General features: G+C 31.3%; 5 protein-coding genes across 8 annotated transcripts; 3 read left to right on the top strand and 2 right to left on the bottom strand.

The window, feature by feature from the left end:
- Nucleotides 1–842: 842 nt before the first annotated feature.
- Nucleotides 843–7,607, bottom strand: LOC117209241 (active breakpoint cluster region-related protein). 2 transcript variants are annotated; one of them, XM_033451005.1, is made up of 13 exons: nucleotides 6,965–7,607; nucleotides 5,628–6,102; nucleotides 5,288–5,522; nucleotides 4,919–5,198; nucleotides 4,661–4,840; nucleotides 4,356–4,571; nucleotides 4,063–4,182; nucleotides 3,749–3,993; nucleotides 3,377–3,674; nucleotides 2,936–3,218; nucleotides 2,583–2,853; nucleotides 2,295–2,466; nucleotides 843–2,193 (listed from the first exon to the last, which is right to left on the bottom strand). In XM_033451005.1, exons 1-13 carry the CDS (start codon nucleotides 7,076–7,078, stop codon nucleotides 1,777–1,779), a joined length of 3,306 nt encoding a protein of 1,101 aa, XP_033306896.1. In that variant the 5' UTR covers nucleotides 7,079–7,607; the 3' UTR covers nucleotides 843–1,776. The 2 variants fall into 2 exon arrangements, with proteins under 2 accessions (XP_033306896.1, XP_033306897.1); XM_033451006.1 differs by having other exon boundaries at nucleotides 3,413–3,674; nucleotides 6,965–7,606.
- A 976-nt stretch (nucleotides 7,608–8,583) lies between these two features.
- On the top strand, nucleotides 8,584–12,100 carry LOC117209171 (armadillo repeat-containing protein 5). The gene is made up of 6 exons (XM_033450865.1): nucleotides 8,584–8,965; nucleotides 9,093–9,313; nucleotides 9,399–10,112; nucleotides 10,182–10,357; nucleotides 10,499–10,712; nucleotides 10,778–12,100. Exons 1-6 carry the CDS (start codon nucleotides 8,717–8,719, stop codon nucleotides 11,709–11,711), a joined length of 2,508 nt encoding a protein of 835 aa, XP_033306756.1. The 5' UTR covers nucleotides 8,584–8,716; the 3' UTR covers nucleotides 11,712–12,100.
- A 125-nt stretch (nucleotides 12,101–12,225) lies between these two features.
- Nucleotides 12,226–15,906, bottom strand: LOC117209172 (cytochrome P450 315a1, mitochondrial). The gene is made up of 6 exons (XM_033450866.1): nucleotides 14,019–15,906; nucleotides 13,608–13,798; nucleotides 13,200–13,534; nucleotides 12,782–13,006; nucleotides 12,478–12,690; nucleotides 12,226–12,406 (listed from the first exon to the last, which is right to left on the bottom strand). The coding sequence occupies exons 1-6, from the start codon at nucleotides 14,552–14,554 to the stop codon at nucleotides 12,293–12,295; spliced, it is 1,614 nt and encodes a 537-aa protein (XP_033306757.1). The 5' UTR covers nucleotides 14,555–15,906; the 3' UTR covers nucleotides 12,226–12,292.
- A 2,358-nt stretch (nucleotides 15,907–18,264) lies between these two features.
- On the top strand, nucleotides 18,265–20,959 carry LOC117209210 (transmembrane protein 120 homolog). Of its 3 annotated transcripts, none has more exons than XM_033450926.1 (6): nucleotides 18,265–18,541; nucleotides 18,810–18,928; nucleotides 19,009–19,167; nucleotides 19,249–19,341; nucleotides 19,419–19,636; nucleotides 19,709–20,959. In XM_033450926.1, exons 2-6 carry the CDS (start codon nucleotides 18,900–18,902, stop codon nucleotides 20,116–20,118), a joined length of 909 nt encoding a protein of 302 aa, XP_033306817.1. In that variant the 5' UTR covers nucleotides 18,265–18,541; nucleotides 18,810–18,899; the 3' UTR covers nucleotides 20,119–20,959. The 3 variants fall into 3 exon arrangements, with proteins under 3 accessions (XP_033306817.1, XP_033306816.1, XP_033306814.1); XM_033450925.1 differs by having other exon boundaries at nucleotides 18,265–18,469; XM_033450923.1 differs by having other exon boundaries at nucleotides 18,270–18,469; nucleotides 19,419–19,516.
- Nucleotides 20,960–21,427: 468 nt separating this feature from the next.
- Nucleotides 21,428–22,955, top strand: LOC117209212 (translocator protein). The gene is made up of 3 exons (XM_033450929.1): nucleotides 21,428–21,710; nucleotides 22,419–22,631; nucleotides 22,702–22,955. Exons 1-3 carry the CDS (start codon nucleotides 21,603–21,605, stop codon nucleotides 22,894–22,896), a joined length of 516 nt encoding a protein of 171 aa, XP_033306820.1. The 5' UTR covers nucleotides 21,428–21,602; the 3' UTR covers nucleotides 22,897–22,955.
- Nucleotides 22,956–23,015: the final 60 nt, after the last annotated feature.

Genomic DNA, 23,015 nt, shown 5'->3' on the forward strand with positions numbered 1-23,015 from the left:
TTATACATACATACATACACACGCACGTACACGCTGAAATCACGCACACAATAGTTGCCTTGTTCGCTCGTCAAGCGCAAAGATCACTTCCGGAAAAATAACGTAATGTGTTCTTTTTTAATTTCTGTTTTCTTTCAATTTGTTCTTTTGTTTCTTCGTTTCTTTTCTCTTGTTTCATTCGACCCTTATGTACGATCTTTTGATCGAGCTCTCGTTACATTTTTTAATCTTTCAACTTCGATTAGAAGTTGTTCACAAACATCCTAGCATGTAACACAGAATTCTATCGAGTATTAAATTTGTACTGCCAAATGCACTTCTGTGTGTTTTAATCCTTTGAAGTATATATTTCCAAAAATGGTATCTTCTTCCTTTTTAGTAAAGCACAATTCTTTTAAAAATCTAGTGAACATGAAGATATAGACTTGATTAGCTGCATTATATAATAGTAAAAAAATACCATTATCTACCTAGTAAATAAAAAGTGAAAAAATTTTGTTTAAAATTTGCAAAATAATTTGTTTTAATCTGATATACTTCAAAGGGTTAACCATAGTTCTCTATTGAAGGTATGGGAGAGAATTTTTCTCTTTGGTACTTAATTAAGCTGTACTTAGACTTGAAAACATTGATTTAGAAAAGAAATTTAAAAAATGGTTGCTAACAGAAACTGATTAAAATGATTTGTATATCTTACTGACAATATTGCAAAGGAATGTATACACACACACACATATATATATGTAATATATAAATGTGTATATAATAATAAAATATAATACTTTAAAATTGCATATACAAAATATTTATGTTTAATTTATCCAAGGGTTGAAAGAATTTCCTTTTAAAAACAGTATTCCTTTTTAATTTTGTAAATAGATCGTTAAAATATCGAAGTTATTACAGTTATTATTACAAACTTAAGCAACTTGAATAAAAGAACAAACACGAGTCTAACCACAGCTTAAATGTTAGAAACTTGAATTTAAGTCATTTCGCGATATTTCTTACAAAAATTCGAGAACGCAGAATTCTTTAAAGATATTCTTATAAAGAATAGAATCGGCAGAAAAATGTGGCTTTCCTAGAAAACATAAATATCAAGTGACAAAATGGAATATAGCCAGCATATTTTGCATATACTATTAGAAGCTTTGATTTGCACATCTCGAGAAACGTGCTTCCTGAAACATTTAGGAACGTGATTGTTTTGAATACGTGGACATTTTTGTGGACATATGCGTAAAAAAATTTAGATTCTCTGCTAGGAACACGCTCCATTGGAAAAAATACTTACTTTCTAAAGCGTGGATGCGTTAACGACCGGAATTCCATATTTATGTTTCTTTCTCTCTCACTCTCTCATTCTACTTCACGGGAAGAATTTTTTCTTCAACATAGCTTTCTTTTTTGGAAAAATGTTTTACGTGGAATCATCACATAACAAGAGATCGTGGCTAAGACTTCGCGGGTATATAAGTATAAAATATATATTAAGGAGCTTAAAGTACAATAAGTGTTCTTTAAGTCCACTTTGCTACATTATTCGTATGCATACCAATACAAGAGGAATTTCATCGTTCAGGATTTTGTCAAAGCCTATCTACTTATGCGTCTAATTCAGCGTTGTGTAAACGATACGTCACAAAACTAATAAAATATATATTATAAAAAATCGTTAATTTTACATTACAACGTGAGTTGCTGCGAGCCTAATTTCCAATGAGACTCGCGAAAAGCAGCTGACGCTACGATGTATCAACAAGAACCTCTCGACTAGAGTGACTGATTGTTCTGTTGCATATGCATTTGCAAGAAACAATAAAGTATACCGGCCTGTGCCATCACGTCCACGGTCCCTGCAGCTAATGGATCTCGACTTTTTGCATCAGATCGCGAATTCGTACCAGGACGCAGAAGCGTTGGTCCGAATACTGTCGCTAGGTTGTGCAAAGACATTTTATTTTGGGCCTCGTGTTTATTAACTCGTATCAAATGAGTAAGTAGAAAGTCGATAACTGCCTTATTCACGGCTGGTAGACTTTCGTATACTCTTCTGAGAGCAGCACCTTTTGATAACTCGCCAGTTTGGAAAGCTTCTAAAAACGCGGGATACAGAGCATCCGTAAAGAGAGCTTCCGGCATTTCACGGAGATACAATTTGAGCACACCTGTTACAGAGTGAACGTCAACCTAAAAATATAAAAATAAATTCATATTAATACACAACTCTTTGAATAATGAGGTATTTTAAAAAGAAAGGATTTTATTCTTTTATGTAATGTATTGGCTACCTCTTTAAGCAGTTGTTCTGCTTCGTACGAATTACTTTCAAATGATTTGCGTAATTTTGTTAAATCAGAAGCTGAACCAGAAACGCGATATAATCCCACTTCTCCGACTCCTCTCCTTTCTACTTCCCTAACGCATGCGGTTATAATAAAAGGAACATCGCGTTTTTCACGTCTATAAAAAACATATAATTATATTTAATACAGATGAAAAAATTTTTAATAAAAATATATAATCAAAAGATTTAAATAAGAGTTCATAGTTCACAGTTCAAAAGTCATAAAACATACTTGCACACTTGTTGAATTTTAGCTCCAAATAAACCTTGAGGTTTAGCAGATGGTACCCGCCTTAATGTCACTTCACTTGGGACAAAACGAAGAGCTACATCTAATGTAGCTGGGCCTAAATTTAATGACCTTTCTACTTGATCTGATTGAAGCCAAGATCTACTTAATCTTTGTATGCATTTGCCACGTAATACAGAACGCGTTCCACATTCTTCATACAACAAAATTCTAACATTTTGACTTCCCTCTAGTTCCACAACGAATGTTTCGCCTTAAATAAGTGAAAATTAAGTAATTAATTAAAAAAAACTTATTTATTCAACTTTCGAAGTTTTATAAAAATAAAATTTTACCCCAAGTTGGAGCTTGGCCTCTCGCAACTCGACTTCTTGCACGTTTAAAATAGTGTCCATAACTATCAACTTCCACAATAATATAAAGATCCCCTACTCTATCTAAACCAGGTGGTGTCAAGCCAAGTAAAGTTAAATGAAGATCGCCTAATAATAAACTTTCATCGCGTCCTGATCTAAGTAAATAACTTCCCATATCTGTTTGAAGGTAAGTACGACAAGCTGTAACCCAAGCCTGTAATTCGTACATTGATAAAGGTAATGGTCCTGGAGGTTGTCCACCCTAAAAAATTATCATTTGCCATTCATTTCTCTCTCATTAGATTAGTATGATCATTTTTTTCTAATATCTTTACTTGCATCCTCGTGTTGAATTTAAATAAAGTGCATTATTACATATCTTTATCTTATTTATTTATTCGAAATCTGTGAATTACGCACCTTTGACTTATCTAGGTACATATGGGAACGCATTACCTGTTGCAATGCCTCCACCGCTTCAACCCATTGAGAACGTTCAAATTCACTGGATAGAAAGAATGTGTACGAGTTTTGTACTCGATGTTGACTTTTGTGTGCAACGCGTAATACTAAATTTGGGGATGCTAATACTAATTGAGCTTCAAGCTCAGCAAGTTTCTTCCTATTTTTTTCTGAACCTCTACCACCGAGTCTAATTCGTTTTTCATCATTCCGTTCTTCCCATAGTATCTGATCACGTACTGTACATGCTTGTGATCTGAATATGTATAAATTATTATTATTATACATATAAATTATTATTAGGAGTAAATGATAGACTTTTATATGTACCTCAAAGCTACAACATTAGCTGGACTAGTCTCACGAGGTTCAATGCCATCTTCTGTCACTACCGCCTCTGCCACTGGTACATACCACTTCAACTCAAATGTAAATTTGTCTCTGCCAGAAGCTTTATACTTTGCACAAGCAATTACATCATTAAAAAGAAAAAGATGTCTCAACTTTCTATGACCATCAGACAGTTCTACCACAAACGAGTTTTTTACTAATCTCCGTTGTGCTCTATCATGACTCTAAAAATAATATAGTTTTACAAAATACTAAATTAATTATTATTGTAGCTATAAATATAATTTATTTACCGGAAACATTGACTTCGTCTGAATAATATTAAATTCGTCTAGGAAATTTCTAGTCATACCAAGAGCCTCTGAAAGTGGCGCATGATCTGCATGATTCACTGGTGTGTGCTTAAGGAGATCCTACAATCAGTTGAGACACAATTATCAATGCGAATTGAGATAAGATAACGTTTACGAAGTACATTTCCACATCATTTTATCAACTTATCCAATCAACGTTTTATCTGTGATGTATATCTATACCTATATAGCTTTGGTTAATATAACAAAAGTATAAACTATACAATACTTACATGCAACACTAGCGCATTTTTTTGTACTCGCGCTACTGGCTTATGTAAAAGATCTTCAAGAGATAAACCTGGTCCTTTTGGAATTCCTCTGAGTCTTATATCTCTTGTAATTTCACCAAATTGAGTCGAATGTGCAGAACACCTCCGCACAGTATCAGTAGCGCGAGCGTAATTATGTAAAAAAGCTCCGTATAATCCTATATTGCTGGCCATTATCTTAATTTGTAATCCATAATGGAATATTAATAAGAGGGCAGGATGTGTGAATTTCTCAATATTTATATATTAATATATTTAGTTCTTACTTTAAATTGTTCACCTATAGTAGTTTTACTGTCCCATTTGTCTAGTTTCTTTCTAAGACCATCCAAAAATGTTTGATGTAGTGCATGTAATTCAGGAATTTTATAAAACATCGTACCAAATTCATCTTCAGAAATAACAGGTTGCGATGTTGTTAATGTTGCCCTGATGGCTTTCATGTACTACAAACAACATATACTTTTTTAATCAAAGTAATGTTATTTATGCATATTATGGAAAATGATAGATATATTACATACTTGTAACATTACATTTAGACATTCGACATATATAGTTTCACTCTCTACCACCGAGTTTATGATGCATTTAATCATAGACGTTCTATCATCTTCACGGTCTTTACTTTTCTCCTGTCGACGAGGTGTAGTTGGTGTTGGAGATTCTAAGCTACCTTCGCTTAGGCTTAAAGGCTCTGCATCACTACTACCAGTTTCGTTATCCGTGCTAAGAGCACGTAATAAGATTGGTGGTGCAGGACTTGCACCTTCTTCATCCTCACTATCCATTGCCGCTCGATGTCTGTAAATAAACAGATGTATATTTGTAAATATATATATTTAATGTAAAATTATTTTAAAACCAATAATGTTCAGATACAAATAACTTACTGTATAAAATAATCAATGTTGACATAATTACTCTGATTCCCTGGAGAATCAGGTAAGGAGGGCGGTCTTCTGGGTGGTGCTCTACTGCCATTATTGTTTCCAACAGGTGGAACACGTGCATCAATATATACATATTCTCCTGTTTGATCTAAGGCTACAGAATCATAATAAGGTTCCTCCTCTGATGCCTCTGCATCACCATCCTCTCCATCTTCATTAACTGCATTTTCTAAATCTATTTTTAATTATTAATATAGATGAAACGAATACAATTAAAATTATTAAATAAAATTTTAAAATTATAGAATTATAAAAGTATAATATAGAAAAAATATAATACCTTTTTCATCTTCCTCTTTAAGAGATTCTTCATTTTTATCTTTCTTTGAGCTTCCTGTCACTTCAATTACAGTGACATAGTTACTTGGCACATCTGGGTCACTGTTTCTTCTAAGTTCAGGCACTTTATCAGGACTCCTTGGTATTTCACTTTTGGGTCTTTTGCTTGTACTAAGAGTAGAACTTAGTTCAGAAACACACTTGTCCTGAAATTTACTTATATCTTCACGCGCTGGAAGAGGTGGAGCTAACGATTCCACATGTTGAACATTAGATGAGCTTGTAGAATCTCCCAAATTATTCTCTGTTGCTAAACAACTGTGTTGATTTTGTGATTCTGTGGATTGTTGTTTCTCAGGTGTAGTTGTAATATTACTATTTGCTAATTGCTTATGACGTTCAACATCAGCCAATAACCTTTCTAAATATTCCACATAAAATTCTTCCTTTTCAAGTTCTTCTCTCAAAGCAGTCACCTGTGAAAATAATAATGATTCTGTTTAACTATTTTTTATGTAGCTACATTATAAAATATACATAATATAAATTTGTGTCCTTAGTAGATCATAACAAAATTGAAGTAAATAGCGAGTGATTAATCAGTGAGAATATATTGTATAAGGAAATTTAGTAATAAGAAATGATGTTCTTAGTATAGCAGATAGTTAAATATATTTAATGGCTTCATTTCCTTTATAGATAATAATAGATAATATATAGAGAAATTTTATATGTAAGGTAAACAAAATTTTTAAATTTATTTGAAACCAATACAATGAACATAAATAGTAGATCACATTAAAAATATCAATTATGGTTAAATATAAATTAGCTTAATTTCCCAGTTAAGTAAGAAATTAATACGATGACTCATAGAATAAAGCTCCCAATACCTCAGTAAGGAGGAAAGTTTTATGTAATAAGGAACTAACAATTTATTAAACAGTCCCCTTAAAAACATAAATCCTATTTAAAGTTTTCAATATATTGACTCTTCCACTATTTATTTCTAAGAAATAATTGGCATCAAGATAATCATATCAAGACATAATATTCCTGTTTGGTCTTACTTCCATTAATAGTACAGAATTAGAATGTATCATATATAAATCATAAATAATATATTATAGCTTTTAAAATAAAACCAGCTATGTTAAATTACTTAATTCAAAATGCAAGAAAACATATCTCTTGATATCCCATGTGTCTGATATTTCGAATTTTTATTTAAATAAATATATCTACAGAAAAATCTTAATATAAATATATGAAAACTTCATCGAAGAAAATTCTTTTGCAATTAGAAGATAATAACAGAATTCCTGACTGGATTCTCACCTTCTGTTTATGCTTGACTAGGTTGGCCCTGACGTCTTCTTCCCAAGCTGCCGGCAAGGCGCTGTCCGGGAATCTCTGTACCCAGACACGCTGGAAATCCCCGAAAACGCTCATTACTCTACTCCAGGCCCTTTAAAGAGAGGACTCCTCGGGGACAGTGATGATCTCGGACACGATTCAAGCCGCTGTGTACATTGCACGGGCGCGGCGGCGGTCGTGGCTCTCACCCGAATACGCCTGATCACAATCTCGTTTTGACACAGAGATTCTATTGAAACGGACGTGTCACCGTAACGAGGCATAAGTCGTTCGTTTCGTTCGTGAACGATTTTCCTTTCCGGTACACGCTATAACGCTATACCCGAAGAATCAACGAAACGAGCGTCATACAACCGCTGTCATCTTGTCGACATCTCCTGCGTAGCTCACGGTCCGATCCCCATGCCCTCTCCTATCATTTTGACGCCTCCGCTATACTTTATTCACAGACACTGCCCTTCCTTAGACGCAGCAGGTGCGCTTCACGGATGATGATACTTTTCACGGTGCGCTTACGCAAAATAGAAATTCATTTCTTACGAAACGCAGCTAAAATTATGCATTTTTCTCTTCGTTGACAGATAAAAATTATACTTTTTTACGATGGTATAAATAAATTTTCGCTCCGTTGCAACATTACATTAGCGATGAATTTTAATTTTCGAGATATTCACTGGAAAAAAGTAATAGATATATTATAACGATATATGACGATAACTTTACGTAATGATTTAGAATTGCTGTTTATGTATATTTATATGCATTTATAAGAAATTTAAACGCGCATAATACAATAAGAATGCACATAATGCATAAAATATTCACAATATAAAGGGTAAAGTATTCATTATAATATTTAAAGAGTGACACATAAATATCTACCTAGATTTCGTTTCCTTATAAAAATGTAAATTCGTATAAACCTTTGCAATTTAACTAGAAAATATAGGGGAAAGTAACTCCATCTTAAAAAGTGCAACGAAAATTTGGTTTATTTTGGAATCAATATTGATAAAATTTCTATTAAAGTATATTTCATATGTAGATGAATAACAAAAATAATTTTTTTGATATTACATCGATTTTTTTAATTATAATATTGTATTTATTATAATATACATACTCTTTAAATTCATTTTGAAACATATTTCCATTACTAAAATGAGGGGATCAATTAAACATTAAATAAATTTAAAAAATAACATGTATATATAGTAACAGATGATAAAAAACACTTATAAATAAATACTCAAATATATATATAATTGTTATTAATAGCATTTACTAATAATTATTATGCTTGTCAAATACCTTATTCGAATCATTAATATGCTTGACGATTACTTCAATTATGTTCCTCACTTTTCCTGTATAATATATATCTAATATCTACTAACTCCATTGAAAGCATTGTAGCGCCACAGTGCGGGACATTTAAAAAGGTAATTCTATAAAATAATTAATTAATTATCTTTACAAAATTGTAAATTTAGATATCAAATTATGATTATGTATATTGTATAATCGTTTTCTAAACATATTTTGATAACGAAGAATTATTAATTAAACTGAATCTTTTTTCACTTATTTTTGTAAGTTGCTATACAGGTGTAGCTATCAACCTCGGTGGCTGTACAATTTAGAGGTTATGTTTCTTTTAGAAAATTAACGAATTTTCATCAATTTTTCCACTTATTTATAAAAATACCTATTATGGACGAGAGACATAACTGCCCGATATTACAAGAATTAGTAAAATGCATAAAATTGGAGTCAAAAGGCGGGATTTTGTCATGTTTAAAACGACTTAAAGACGATTCAAGATGCTGTAAGCAGTTTGTCAAAGATGGAGGAATAGACATTTTAGTAAATTTACTTCGTTATTTTCATAATACAAAAGTACTAAACATGACACTGAGTATTTTAGCGGATGCTTGCATGAATTCAGATGCAAGGAAAAAGGTACAGATATATCTATTTTCATCTTTAAAATCAGTTGATAAAATTTATCTGTTATATACTTATAAACAAAGTATTTTTTCTATGGAATTCGCTTATTCATAATAATGCAGCACAAATCTTTTTTTAGGTCAGAGGCTCTAGTATAGCAATTTATGTAGTTTCTATAGTAAAATATATCAAACTAAATAGTAGTATAGTCTGTCGTGCCTGCAGACTAATCGGGAATTTATCTGAATGTGACTGGCATGCAAAATCATTATGTGAAGCTGGTGCAATCCAAGCTTTGATTAATCTTCTACAATTAGATATATATGTGTACATATACTCAATGGCTATCAGAGCAATAAGGTATTACAAAATGAATATATATAACAAAAAATAATATCCTTGTACTAAGTGGTATTTTTAATTAATTTGTATACGTTTTTTATAGGATTATTTGGAATACATATGAAGGTAGTAGAGAAGAAATCTTAGAGTCTAGAGTAATATTTAGAATTACATATATATTAGTATCGACAAAAGAAAAATCAGATAAAAAGTATATGGGGCTAATAGAAACCTGTTTAAAAGCCATATGTGCTTTTTTGGCCACATTGGATCCACGAGTTGGAGAACAATTACGAGGAGAAAAAGACATACAGGGTTATAAGACTATTGTGCAATGCTGTGATATGAATAATAAAGTGGCAATTAGGTGTTTGTACAATCTTTGCCAAATTGCAGAATATCGTCCCATTTTAGGAAATTTTGGTGCTATTGAAAGCTTTATTGCCCTTATTAAAGATAGTTTGGAATTATCTAAGGAAACATTAGTCAGTTTATGTTTGTTCTGTAGAGAAGCTGTAAATCGTGCGAAAATTAAGATGGCATCAGGTTTAGAATTAATGTTATCTTTACTAAAAGATACTGAGAATGAAAAATATCATCCCATGTTATTACATGCTTTAGCACAATTTGTTTATGATGATCCAAGCATTACAATAATGGTAAAAAATGGTTTGCTTGACGTTTTAGTTGTTAGATTAAAAAAAATGGTAACTGAAGATGTATCTAATGAGAGAACAAACGTTTCAAAGAAAAGAAAAAATGATTCTCCTCCTAGTAGACAAACGCAATTAAAATACAATAAGACGAATTTAGAAAGGTATGTTTGTAAAATTTAATTTATGTCTATATTATAGAAAACGTAAATTAAAAATTTGTTTATTTATAGATTTAGTTCAGACTATTATCGAGATGACTGGAGTCCAGGAAGTGCTACTAGTGTTTCGTCTTCACCTCCTAGTACACCACCATTACCTTTTTATGATTCTATTGAAACTGACGAAAGTGACGAGGATAATTACAGTCCAGTTTGTAGTGATGCAGAGATGATGGATACAGATGATGGTAAATTAGTTTATACATGTACTTTGTGACAGTTGTTATAAAATCATCTTGAAAACACTTGGGAGTAATAACTTACACTTAATTTTTTGAAACCCGAAGCAAAAGATGAGTCATTAAAAAGTTGTAAATCAATAATTATAGATATAGAAGAGTCTCAGAACGAAGGAAAGGAAACTAAATCGTCGAATGTGTGGGAGTATGCAAATGTGTGGACATTAGTATTACTAAGTCGATTAAGTCATTCAAATGATCCAATTGATCGGTTGGCCGATCCCGCAACCATTGAAGCGTTATCAGCTTACATTAGACACGCGAAAAACCCAAGAGCATCTAGAATTTTAACTAGAATTATAAGGTAAGTAATAAAATAACACTCATTTTATAAGACTTATATTATTTAATAAAAAATTTTGTATATAGGAATGGAGCGTATTTAATGCCATTGTTAAAACAAGGCTTCGTTTTTGAAGCTGAAACGTTGTACGGTTCGGAACAATATATGAGACAGTTATGTGTTTTAGCAGAAACCGGCGGAGCAGTAGGTGAACTTACGTCTATACTGCTTCGCGGAGAGGAAGCTCATAAATTAGTTATCGCAGTTTCGATACCATTCGTAATCAAGTCGCGATATATTCTAAAATCGCTACTGAACAATCACGGTGGTCTTCAATTAATATTTCACGTTCTATCCGACCAACAACATGTTCTTCACGAAAACGCTATTTGTTCAATTTGTCGACTGGCAAACACGCTTGAAATTCAACCTGAGATTATAGAGAAGTGTCAAATCACGGACACTGCTTCGACTGATTTTCCAAGAGTATATGACAATCATCCCAAACTTGCAACGGTTACATTTGAACTGGACGACGGTACGACTGTCGACGCTTGTAGGCAAACGCTGTGTCAAAAATCGGATGCATTTTCCGCCATGCTTGAAGGGTACTTTTCAGAATCCGGCAAGAAACGTGTTAAATTACGAAACACATCGAAAGAAGCTCTTAACACATTATTGTTAGCTGCTAATGGAGCAACTTTCGAAAATAGAACTATCGAATCATTACTAGATGCCGTGCTATTGGCTGATAAATTTCTTATGGCTGATATATCAGATATTCTTACAGAAAGTTCTATTTCTCAGTTAAATTATAAAAACTTCAGTAAAGCGTGGAACTGGGCGAAAGCGAATTCGTGCCATGAACTGAAATCCTCTTGCGTGAAGAGGTTTCTGACAGCCACGATGACAAAGCCTGAAAAAGTTCAAGCATTTAAAGATTTTTCTACCTCTGAAGGTTTTCAGGAATTTCTAGACGAAATAAGAAAAATCATCAACAGCGTTTTGTGCCAACGTTAATGACGAATTAATTTCATATATATAGGGTGTTTCGATACGGTTACTAAAACCGGGCATGCTTAAATTTATGGAGAAGTAAATCAAAAATACAGAATGAATAACGATGTTTTGTTATTTTTTATTATACTATCCACATCGAAACACTCTGTGATATAGTGATATTTACTAACGATGGCGTGAGCAACTGTTATAATTATGATGATTTAATCATTTAATCAACATTCTTTAAGTAGAAAACACTTAATGAGACTTTTACATAATGAAACATTTAGTTCGTACAATACCTTGATCATGCTTATTGTCAATATATTTTAAGACATGGAATTGATGTATAAATATACAATTTATAAGTATCATTTAATTATAAATATATATTTAAATGCTGATAATTGTAAATAATTACATGCGTGCGCGTACATACACAAACATGTATGCATGTATAATGACGAAAATATTTCAATCTTAGTTTATTCGATATAAATGTAAATGGGCAATACATTGTTTCGAAGGAATAAATAAACAAAAAATAGAAAATGAAAAATACTTTCCTTAAATGATATTTGACTTCGATACATTATCTATTAGTTTCTCTCCAGCAGCTTTAACTTCATCGGCTCCGACGGTACAGATATCAAGTGTAAAATTAATTTAACCTGATCCTTATTTATACATTCTATTTTGAATGATTTAACCAACTGCAATTTTTAAGATAAAATCAAATAAATTCAATAAACCTTAACATATCTTAAGTTTATTATTTTCGCACCTCTGCCAATGCAAGCAATATTTGTATTTCTGCTAGTTTTCGACCAATGCAACTTCTAATGCCTAAGGCGAATGGTAAACTACCATATGGATGCACTACACCTTGATAAGTGCCTTTTTCCGTTCTAATCCACCTTTCCGGAAGGAACTCATTTGGTTGCGGAAAGTTCGCAGCGTCGCGACCACTCGAATAAAGTGATAATACGAGTAGCTCCTACAATAAAATATCACGTGATTTTTAAATACCTTCTTTGTTGTTTATCGATATGTTTATTATAAGTAACACGTAGTATAAATTCATTTACCCCTTTTGGTACAAAGTAATTACTAATCACACTGTCTTCCGGTAAATATCTAGATATAAATGGAGCTATAGGATATAGTCGAAGAGATTCTTTGATTACGCCTTTTAATAATGGTACGCGCAATATATCTCTCTGTGAAAGATCCTTCAATTGTTCAAATAGTTCCTCTTGCCTTTCGGGATGATTACACAACAGTAACAATATCCATTGTAAGGTGGTTGCTGTCTGAGCATAAAGTATAAAATTAGTTTTCAAATACTAGCAATGTATGTAAAATAAGTATGTAAAATGAATCATATTGAAATTTAATTTTAAATTAAAATTTTTCTTGAATTCTTTTCTTTATTCTATTCTTATTAATCTTTAAATTCAAATTTCAAATGAATAATATTATCCTGTCGGTTTCAGTTGAGCTAACCGTATCACCAGCTGCTAAAATGAAATCGGTAACGATGCAGATTGCGTCTTCGGCTTGAATACCTTCATCCATCATTTTCTTTAACAAACCGTCGCCACCTAATTTAGTCATTTCCGGGACCAGTACTCGAACAATTTCAAAAGCTGTATCAGCAGATGCAATGAATTTCCTCCAAACAGGTAAGCGTAAATTCATAGCTAGTTTGGCTGGTATAATGGATAATTTAGCTGAATATTCGAATATTTTGTGCAACGTTTTCGCCAATATTTCGAAGTCTCGAGACAACTGTTTCTTATAAAAATGCCAACACGGTCCCATTAACGTGGCCATCATTGCTGCAAAATAAAAAACAAGCTTCTATAAATACTTTTCTACCTTGGATTTTCGATTAAAGTAAGTTATTTTTACCCTCGATAGACCATTGATAAAGTTGAACCTGTAAGTTCATTATGATAGCATCAGTCTTAATCTGTTTTTGCCATTTCTGTCTAAGTCCAATGGCCACCTCTTGACACGGCTCAAACATTAAATTTGTTGGATCTGGTACTAACATTACTTTATTTAAAATCTTACGAAAGTGTATCCATTCCTCGCCATCCCTATCAAAATGTAAATGTTCATTTTAAAATTCAACCAAAAAATTTGAATTTTCTTCATTTACGTTCTTAACATACCACCATATTACGTGGTATGTACAATATGTACAATTTATGTACAATAATTATCAAAACTGAGTTTTATTTGTGATGTACATATTTATACATTAAAAATGACTTTTCAGATATTTTTAAACCAAAGAAATGCTTAAAGTTACTATACATGAACAGTAAACCGCGGCGACATTTCCGTATTTCGTTGTAAAGTGTCCAAGCTTCCGGTAGGAAATGTTTTGGCGCCGAACCTTCTAGTCTAAAAATTCTTCGATATTCATGGACTGAATTTACGAAAACTGCTGTAACTGGTCCTAAACGTTCCCTATAAACTGGACCCAATTCCTTGTGTCTTCTATGAACGTATTCATGTTGCCTTTTTGGCCCGCCAGAAAGAATGAATGACAAAAGCGTCCCAAAAACAGGAATTCCCCGTGGTTCTGGTGCTTTCCGTATAACACTTTTGGACGCCGTTGTCACCACAGTAGCAAGATTTCTGTCGCGCGATTTTTCGCTGACCTCTATATTCGACTGATTCGCGCCATCTATAGATTTCGAGATATCGGAGTGATCATCGATCCTCGATGCTTGCGACGCGCCTGTGCAATCGCAACCAGATGCACATTGTTTCAACGCGGTAATTTTATTGGAAACGTTTACAGATTTGCCGGTTTTGAAAACATTTTGCGCAACTTTCATCTTCATAATTCACCGATGATTCTTCCTTATTTACCGTTAATGCGAAGAAACGATGATTACCGCTGACACGATACTATTTTAGGGTGTTATATATTTTACATTGAACACACGTTGTTGAGTTTTAAATTTAAAACTTTTATTTTGTCGACGAATCGTTCTTTCTTCGAAATCTCAGAAATGACTTCATTGAAATAGAAGTCGTTTAACAGTACTAAAGAAGCTCTTCTTTTCTTTCTCTGGTGTCATGTTTAATAACTCGAGATCAATCCGGTGATAACACTGGTTGACAGTTTAATGCGATAGCAGAATCGTTTTTATGATCATTGTATCAACGCTGATTCGTATATTTTTTCTGATAACGTGATCGATCATAATTCTCTTGTGGTAAATATTTTTCAGTTGTACTCTTCTCCCGGGCACCTTGACAATTATTGCAGTTTCCGGTTGTAACCGAAAGTAGATACGGTAATAGAAAGTATTGAATCGTAAAGAGAGCGGAATTCGAGGAAAATATTGAAGTTACACGCCAATTACAAAACACTGGTATACACGTGAAGAAGAAGATCGAATACCGTTTACTATGACCGTTATCTAGAAGCCGTTTACCTCTCCGCTGCAGGTTTCCACTTTCATCCACGAGAATTCCTTCATTTTGTGATTTGCTACGTTCTTATTTTCAAATCATTTACAGTGTCGCTGAGATTAACATAATAACAAGTAATTAATGTAAATCGCTGTTTGTAATACTTCTTCGGCTACTTTGTTATTATCTTAATATTTATCCACAATTAATTTACATGATATATGCCGCGTATGTGTTAAACTGATTACAGTTTGATAGTACCGAGAGGTTGTTGGTATTAGAACAAGCACGTTTGTTGCATACTGACGTAAATGTAATATCTTTCTTAATTCGTACTTCCCATTCTTATGTATGATCAATTAAGTTCAAATTGAGACAATCACTATAACTATAACAACGAGTAATTAAGAACAATATATAGATCAAACAGTTTTGTGCTTATTGTAGAATAATGTTTTTATATATAACACTATTATTTCTTTAGCTCTCTGTAGGTCCACTAATTTTACATTCACTGAAACTTATCTTTAATTATTGTCGTTGAGCTTTTTATATTTATTATTGTGAAACAATCGTGTCTGAAAGTATCATATTAATATATCTTTTTATTTCTATAGAAACTAATCCGTTAGAATTATTTCAAATAGAGTTGCGTGATTACAACTCCTTTTTGAGAGTGGCACTACTAATCAGTTTTTCATGTGTTGGCAAACACTGATACTTCCTCGCGGTCTGATCGTGGTTACCCCGAGCCCATAACGCCCGACTACTACACACTGTTTAACAGTTTCGAAGATATTTAAATCTCCTGCTGAAACTTCTTACATGGAGTGGGGACCACGTGCGAGGTTCCAAGAATAAAGTATTATAAGCTATATAAAATTTCATTATAGGAACAAATTTAATAATACTATCATGTATTATATCTATTTCATAACTAGTATTATTCGTACTAAGTTATGATTATTATATATACTATATCTGCTTTTAATACATATTAATAATCAACAATTTAATAATTTAAAATATTTTCTATATTTAATGCATTTCAGAATTTCATTCAACATTTCGGAAATGTTTAATCGTATGATTAGCGAAAAAATTGGCTTTTATCAGTAATAAATATTTGTGTAAGTTAATAAATATGTTACTAAGTATAAAAAAAACGGTATCAAAGTTCATCATTTCACGTGTTGTTTTGTTATTAAAGACTTGTAAATGACTGTTTTAAGTGTATAATATATCTAAGAACATAGTAAAACGTAATTTACGTAGATAAGAAGAAGATATTTACATATGTAAAATTGAATAAGGTGAGAAGATTTTGAACAGGACAATAGCATTTATAAATAATACATTCGATACTTTCCATCTAGATAGAATATCTACTTTTGAATACTACAACAAAATAGATCCACTGTAAAAAGAGGCCACTGGTAAAATTCATCTTATTTCAAACGGTACGCTCGTGTCTTTGTAAATTCCTCATTTGAAATTTTTTATCAAGCAGTACGCGTATCGTATTTTGTTTGTATTTTATATCTTATATGTTAATACAAATTGAAAACTATTTGATATCTTGCACATAATTACAACATCATGAAAGTGATTAAAGTGTAATGCTCATTCAGGCAATACTTAATGATGCAATGCCACAATTATACATACTGTTGTAATCATACATCCAAAAAATTTGCGAAAGAAAATTTTATTTATTGTTATTAAAAATTCTATTATATTTTAATCATCGACTAATTTCTGAAACTAATTAACACATCTCTGAAGAAGTGCTTATCATTGAAATTCGTGTATTCCACGACGGATGAAGAAACGTTCAGGCAGGTGATACTTTTTACGCGTTGGGTCAGAAGATCAACGTTGAACAGTCAAAATGAAGTGCGATGAATATAAAGGAACATGTTTACCAGAGAATGCAAAGCACTTTTGTCTTCGCAGATCGGTGGAGCTGTCTGGTCAACGACCGTGAAAAAATTCGCGTGTTCAACGATACAACAGGACGCGGGTTAAATTCACCGACTGTATGGTACTGTTCGCAAATGGCGATTCTACCGATAGTTTACCTGAACAGTGGCTCGATCAGCTGACATTTTATGATTGATAAATTTGAAATACGAGTTCAAATTAATAAATGTCTAATTACTCTACTAAAAGTATAAACAGTAACCTTCATAGGTAAACATTATATAGTCAAAGAGTTTGAAAAAATGACCTGCGTCTATGTTTTTATTAATAATTTGTTAATTAAGAGGAAAAAACTTTATTTGATTTTGATCTAATCTAGAATTATGTATCGGAGAAGCAATGTTTCCCAATATTTTTAGAAGATATTGTTAATTTTAATAGCTATATAATTTTTTCTGCTTGTAGCTATACACTATATACTTACAACTTAACATACGAAATGCAGAGAATATTACAGAATATATAGAATGTATTAGATGTAAATTTGTAATTTTATTTCTTACAAAATTTGTCAATATTCATTCGTTATATGTTTCTTAATTATTCACATTAATAAAAATATATCGATTTTATCACCATGCTAATACTATTTAAGTAATTCCTGCTATAGTCAAATTTAAATTGTGTATTAAATATAATTAACGAATGTGATATCGTTATCACTTGAATTATGTAAGATGGACAGTAGTGAAATGCCCAATTTTACTGACAAATAACTCAAATATATTTCAGCAAATTTAGCAATTATAATTATATTTAATTCATTATTTCATAAAAATAAAATTCCATAAAAGTCAACTTTTCTTACTATTCAAATATAAATTGGAAAAATCTAATTAAATATTTTGATGCAATATTAAAACTTTTAATCTTCTATTTATAGAAACCAATGAGCGTTATCAAAACTGTTCTCCAAAATCTTCCATTGGGTTTGCGAAAATCTAGAAGATAAAACTTGTTAAAATGCTTTAGAAGAAAGAAATGTACCAAATAAATATACATTGAAAATAAAATTAATAATAAAAAATAAATAAATTTTAATATTGGATGAAGTTCAAATTACATTGCAAAATTTAAATTCTCTATGCTAAATATGAAATACATATTCATCATATATTCGAAGATTAGCACAACTAATAAGAGACTGTTTCCAGAGCTCTCCTTCGCTACTTAGATGCACGAGGAAGTGCTTGACTCAGGTCTATAAGAACACCGCAAATCATTGCGTACCTGAAACTTTAGTGAGTCGTTACTCGTTGGCCATCGTCCCTTTTTTTTTTGCTGCGATGGATACTGATGTTGAATCCTGTTTAAAAGACTGGAACGACCTAGCACAAGAGTACAAGGAATTAGAAGTAAGATAATTTTTTGTTAATCCTGGGTACTGATGTTGTCGGTGGTTTAAACGTTGGACCATTTTCTATGAGGTTAAGTGTATTTTTTATTTATCCATAATCGCAACCGGTGCATAAAAATACTTTTATATAATATTTCCTGAAATTAAAAAACCCTTTTTTCGAAAATATATTCATAAACGTGTTTGAAATACTATCACGAAACATTTCTTTGTTCTTTTCTTTACTGTTCATTGTTTAATCAATACATTTGGAACAAACAATATTTCTCCATATTGTGTGAGGTATTTTGAATATTAATAATGTTTCAACGTCATCAATATTTCAATTTTGTTAACAGGCATTGAACAAAGAATATCTTGCAAAATTAGAGGAAGTAAGTGAACTTCAAGCAAAATGTTTGAAAGGAATTTCTCACCAAAAATACCGGATGAGTATAATATCAAAATCATTGAAACAGTAAGTAATTGTTTTAGTACGTATATACTTTCTCAATTAATTTTCTTCAAATAATTGAATATATTCTCATTTAACTTTAGGTTACATGCGAGCGAAGCACAAAAAAGTTTAAGCAAAGAGATGGCTAAAAGAAAGCAGCAGTTACATGAAATAGAACAAACATTACCAAAACCAAATGGCACATATCTTCAAATTATTTTAGGCAATGTTAATGTTTCCATTTTAAACAAAAATGATAAGTAAGGATGACAGTAATAGTCATTTATCCAACAGACAAAACATTATAGGACGTATATTTGAACATCTCATTTATCTTTCAGGTTCAAATATAAAGATGAATATGAAAAATTTAAATTAGTCCTTTCTGTAATCGGTTTTATTTTATCTATGTTAAATCTGGTAACTAATGTCAGGTAATATATATTATTTATTTTGTATCGAAACAGAAAGTATATTTATAACAACCTCTTATTGGTAATATCTGTTGCAGAACTTTGGAACTTAGTTTTATGTTCCTTTTAGTCTGGTATTATTGTACATTGACAATAAGGGAAAGTATATTAAAAGTAAATGGTTCAAGAATAAAAGGTTGGTGGAGATTTCACCATTTCTTTTCGACTGTAGTATCTGGTCTGTTATTAGTATGGCCTAACACAGGGCCATGGTACGCATTTAGGCAACAATTTATGTGGTTCAATGTTTACATCAGTATGTTATTTATCAAAAATTTATCCAACAATTTCATTTATTTACATAAAATACAGTATGTTTTATTTGCAGGTGTAGTACAGTCTCTGCAATTTTGTTATCAGCGGGGTGTTTTGTATCGGTTGAAAGCATTAGGTGAAAGGCATAATATGGATATTACTATCGAAGGTTTCCATTCATGGATGTGGCGTGGATTATCGTTTTTATTGCCATTCCTTTTTGTTGGATATGTATTTCAGTTATACAATGCATATGTCTTATACACATTAGTATCCCATCCAGAAGCTACATGGCATGTTCCAGTTCTTAGTGGTATGTTCTTGGTATTGTTCCTAGGTAATACAATAACAACTACCATGGTAATTCGTCAAAAACTAAGAGAACGCGTTAAATATCACTTTGCTGGAGTATTTTTCTCCAAAACTGAACGAAAAAAGGAAGTAAATGGGGAAAAGGAAGTGAAAGCTCAGAAATGCGAGTGAAATAAAATTAACGAGAGTTTTTTAATCAGTCGAGTATGATAAAAAGATTAATGAAATATGGAATGAATATTCACGAATAAGAAAAATGCAAATGTCAGGCAGAACTATAATGAAGAAATGCAAATAAAATAAATATATCGATTAACTCTGACTAAAGAATACCAACCAAAAGTAAACAAAACACTGGAAAACTCTTCCATGGATTGTCGTCTTTCTATCACTCTCATTAACACAAGACTCATTTAAAATATATGTACTAACTTGTAATGTAGAAATGAATTATTTGGAAGTATTCTTTTTGTATGCCTTTCCACATCAAGTTTACTTTTCTAGATATCAACAAAATTACGCGTATTTACTATTAATTTAAGAAAAAATTAAAGTGTATTAATATACTCTTTTAAAACAGCAATTTTATGTAGCAATTTAGTAAAAAATTTGTTCACGTTCTATCTTCTAAAAAAGTGTTCCTTGAGGATGTTATATTTTATACTTGCTAACATTTAAATTCATGTTGAAATTTAAATTTATTTCTCTCAGAAATGATATATAAACAAATTTTGTTTGTGTCAAAACATAAATATACCTTGTACGTGTACCAAGAGAAAAAGAAAAATGGTCTCACACGTAATGTTATATTCACATAGGAATACATATGCGCCTATATGTGTGCATGTTATTATGTACTATTATGACAATTTAATTAGAACAATATATGTTCACGCACACACCCGTATACTCATGGGATACTTATGCTAGTTACAGCTAATAGTCACTTATAATTATCATGCATGACATTTTGCACATTTGTGTAATATAAACTTATTTGTTTTGTTCTTAATATATTTATTAAATTATATATGTAAATAAAAATATGTAACTCGCCTAATATTAAATAAAATAATACATTTTCAATCATACGTGTGTACATGACCGTGTACGTATATTTGTGCTTATATTTCTATTGATGCAGAAAATCAATAAAATAAAACAATCTCATAGCTAATAGCAAATACATATATCAACTTACATTCCAAATTTTATAAAAAAAAAAATAGCGATTTATTGCGTAAAAAAATCATGAAATATCCTATCTGTAATGAAGCTATTTTTTTGCAATTCATTATTGTTAGTACGTTATTTTTATTAAATGTGTGTATAATATGTTTTTATCTCATGTATGAGAAATATATGATTTTATATGATAGTTGTAATTTTATTTATAATATTAATTGCATTACATTGCATAAGTATTCATGACAATGTAAATTCATCGCAATCATTGTTACCAATGTACGTAATAACGGATGTAACAAGTAAAAGTGTGTAGGTGTGCCGATAGTGCTTCGAAGTAAGTGTAAGCAGTAAGTACACCACTAGAAAGACGTCAGTCGCGAAACGTAATAAACGCATTTTCTCTATTCTCTGCAATCTATGTTCAGGTATTTTGAAAAATAGTCAAATAATATTTCCTTCTAAGTAAAATGCCTGTAAAAATATCTTGGCCGGTTGTGGCAGCTGTTATTTATCCGAATATAGGAGGATGGGCTGGAAGTTATATCACTAGAAAAAATATCAAACCTTGGTATGAGGTAATTAAATCGATTAATCGTTAAAACTACTCAAAACCAGTAGTGGAACATGGAGTCAGAAAATTTTAGCCAATAAATTTAATTTATGAACAAATATACATAGAGAGTGGTATAAAACTTTGTAATATACTAACAAATATTAGTTTTGAATATTATTTCTAATAAAATAACAAAAGTCCCGATTACTGTATCTATTAATTAAAATTGATTATGTTCAATTTTTACTCGGTTAAAATAAGGATTTATTTCTAAATAAATTATATATTTCTCCGTTTTATTTTATTATATTAAATGCTTGAAAAAAATCTCATATATTCAGCAACTTAAAGAATATTGTAAGATAGAGATTCTTATCTAAGAACAGAACACGCGAATCATATATTATCGTGTGAATACATGCGATATAGGAATAGGAAAAAAACGTTGCATAGGAGCTCCTTCTGTCCTTGTCTAATGAGATATGCACATTAACGCTGCTTGTTGATCGGTGTTGTGCTTTCATATTTATTGTAAGCGTTATTAGAGAAAAACACAAGAGGCTTGTATGTAGCGTTCTCTTTTTATCCCTACATCGCTTTTTCAGAGAGATTCATTCGTTTTTAATATACTACAATGTATCTTCACTTTTGACCATTGGTTACATTAAAATTCTTTTCAAATGAAGTTAGTTTTAATAAAATAATAAATGTTTTGAATCATATTTAACAGTCTTTAAAAAGACCATGTTGGACTCCACCAAACTGGGCATTCGCTCCAGTATGGACAACCCTTTATTGCACAATGGGGTATTCTTCATATTTAGTATGGAGAGATGGTGGTGGTTTCAGGGAAGCAATAGTACCTCTTTCTATTTATGGAACTAATTTAATACTAAATTGGTCTTGGACACCACTGTTCTTTGGATTACACAAGATAAAATGGGTATTTTGATAGAAATAAATATATCACAGATTTTAATTACCTTTCCATTTATCTCCTTTTATGCTTTTAGGCTTTGTATGAAATTGTTTTATTATGGGGAAGTACTGTAGCAATGGGTATGTGTTTTTATCATGTGAATTCACTTGCTGGTTGGTTGACTATTCCATATTTAGCATGGGCTACTCTTGCTACAGCATTGAATTACACAATTTATAAGGATAACAAACCAAGTATTGAACCAGCTGTGGATGAAAAGAAAAAATAATATACTTGGTGATACTTCTGTAGCAAACAACATTAATATAGATCACCTAATGAAAACAATACTTTACTCTTGTTTTTTTAACAGTTACTATATCACTATTATCTTATTTGATAAGAAAC

The sequence above is a fragment of the Bombus bifarius genome, unplaced genomic scaffold (assembly GCF_011952205.1).
Source record: "Bombus bifarius isolate JDL3187 unplaced genomic scaffold, Bbif_JDL3187 scf7180000008166, whole genome shotgun sequence".
Classification (NCBI taxonomy): domain Eukaryota; kingdom Metazoa; phylum Arthropoda; class Insecta; order Hymenoptera; family Apidae; genus Bombus; species Bombus bifarius.

Bases quoted from the DNA above. Each gene is read 5' to 3' on its own strand.
- LOC117209241 (XM_033451005.1), bottom strand. From the start codon at position 7,078: ATGAGCGTTTTCGGGGATTTCCAGCGTGTCTGGGTACAGAGATTCCCG. The intron at 5,199-5,287 runs GTAAGTTATTTG...GTTTATTTACAG, and splicing joins AACATTGATTATTTTATACA to ACATCGAGCGGCAATGGATA. The intron at 2,194-2,294 runs GTAGCCAATACA...TTATATTTTTAG, and splicing joins CAGAACAACTGCTTAAAGAG to GTTGACGTTCACTCTGTAAC.
- LOC117209171 (XM_033450865.1), top strand. From the start codon at position 8,717: ATGGACGAGAGACATAACTGCCCGATATTACAAGAATTAGTAAAATGC. The intron at 8,966-9,092 runs GTACAGATATAT...ATCTTTTTTTAG, and splicing joins ATTCAGATGCAAGGAAAAAG to GTCAGAGGCTCTAGTATAGC. The intron at 10,713-10,777 runs GTAAGTAATAAA...TTTTGTATATAG, and splicing joins ATTTTAACTAGAATTATAAG to GAATGGAGCGTATTTAATGC.
- LOC117209172 (XM_033450866.1), bottom strand. From the start codon at position 14,554: ATGAAGATGAAAGTTGCGCAAAATGTTTTCAAAACCGGCAAATCTGTA. The intron at 13,535-13,607 runs GTAAAAATAACT...TTTATTTTGCAG, and splicing joins TTATCAATGGTCTATCGAGG to CAATGATGGCCACGTTAATG. The intron at 13,007-13,199 runs GTTAGCTCAACT...CTTTATGCTCAG, and splicing joins TTTTAGCAGCTGGTGATACG to ACAGCAACCACCTTACAATG.
- LOC117209210 (XM_033450925.1), top strand. From the start codon at position 18,401: ATGGATACTGATGTTGAATCCTGTTTAAAAGACTGGAACGACCTAGCA. The intron at 18,470-18,809 runs GTAAGATAATTT...TTTTGTTAACAG, and splicing joins AAGAGTACAAGGAATTAGAA to GCATTGAACAAAGAATATCT. The intron at 18,929-19,008 runs GTAAGTAATTGT...ATTTAACTTTAG, and splicing joins ATATCAAAATCATTGAAACA to GTTACATGCGAGCGAAGCAC.
- LOC117209212 (XM_033450929.1), top strand. From the start codon at position 21,603: ATGCCTGTAAAAATATCTTGGCCGGTTGTGGCAGCTGTTATTTATCCG. The intron at 21,711-22,418 runs GTAATTAAATCG...CATATTTAACAG, and splicing joins ATATCAAACCTTGGTATGAG to TCTTTAAAAAGACCATGTTG. The intron at 22,632-22,701 runs GTATTTTGATAG...TTATGCTTTTAG, and splicing joins GATTACACAAGATAAAATGG to GCTTTGTATGAAATTGTTTT.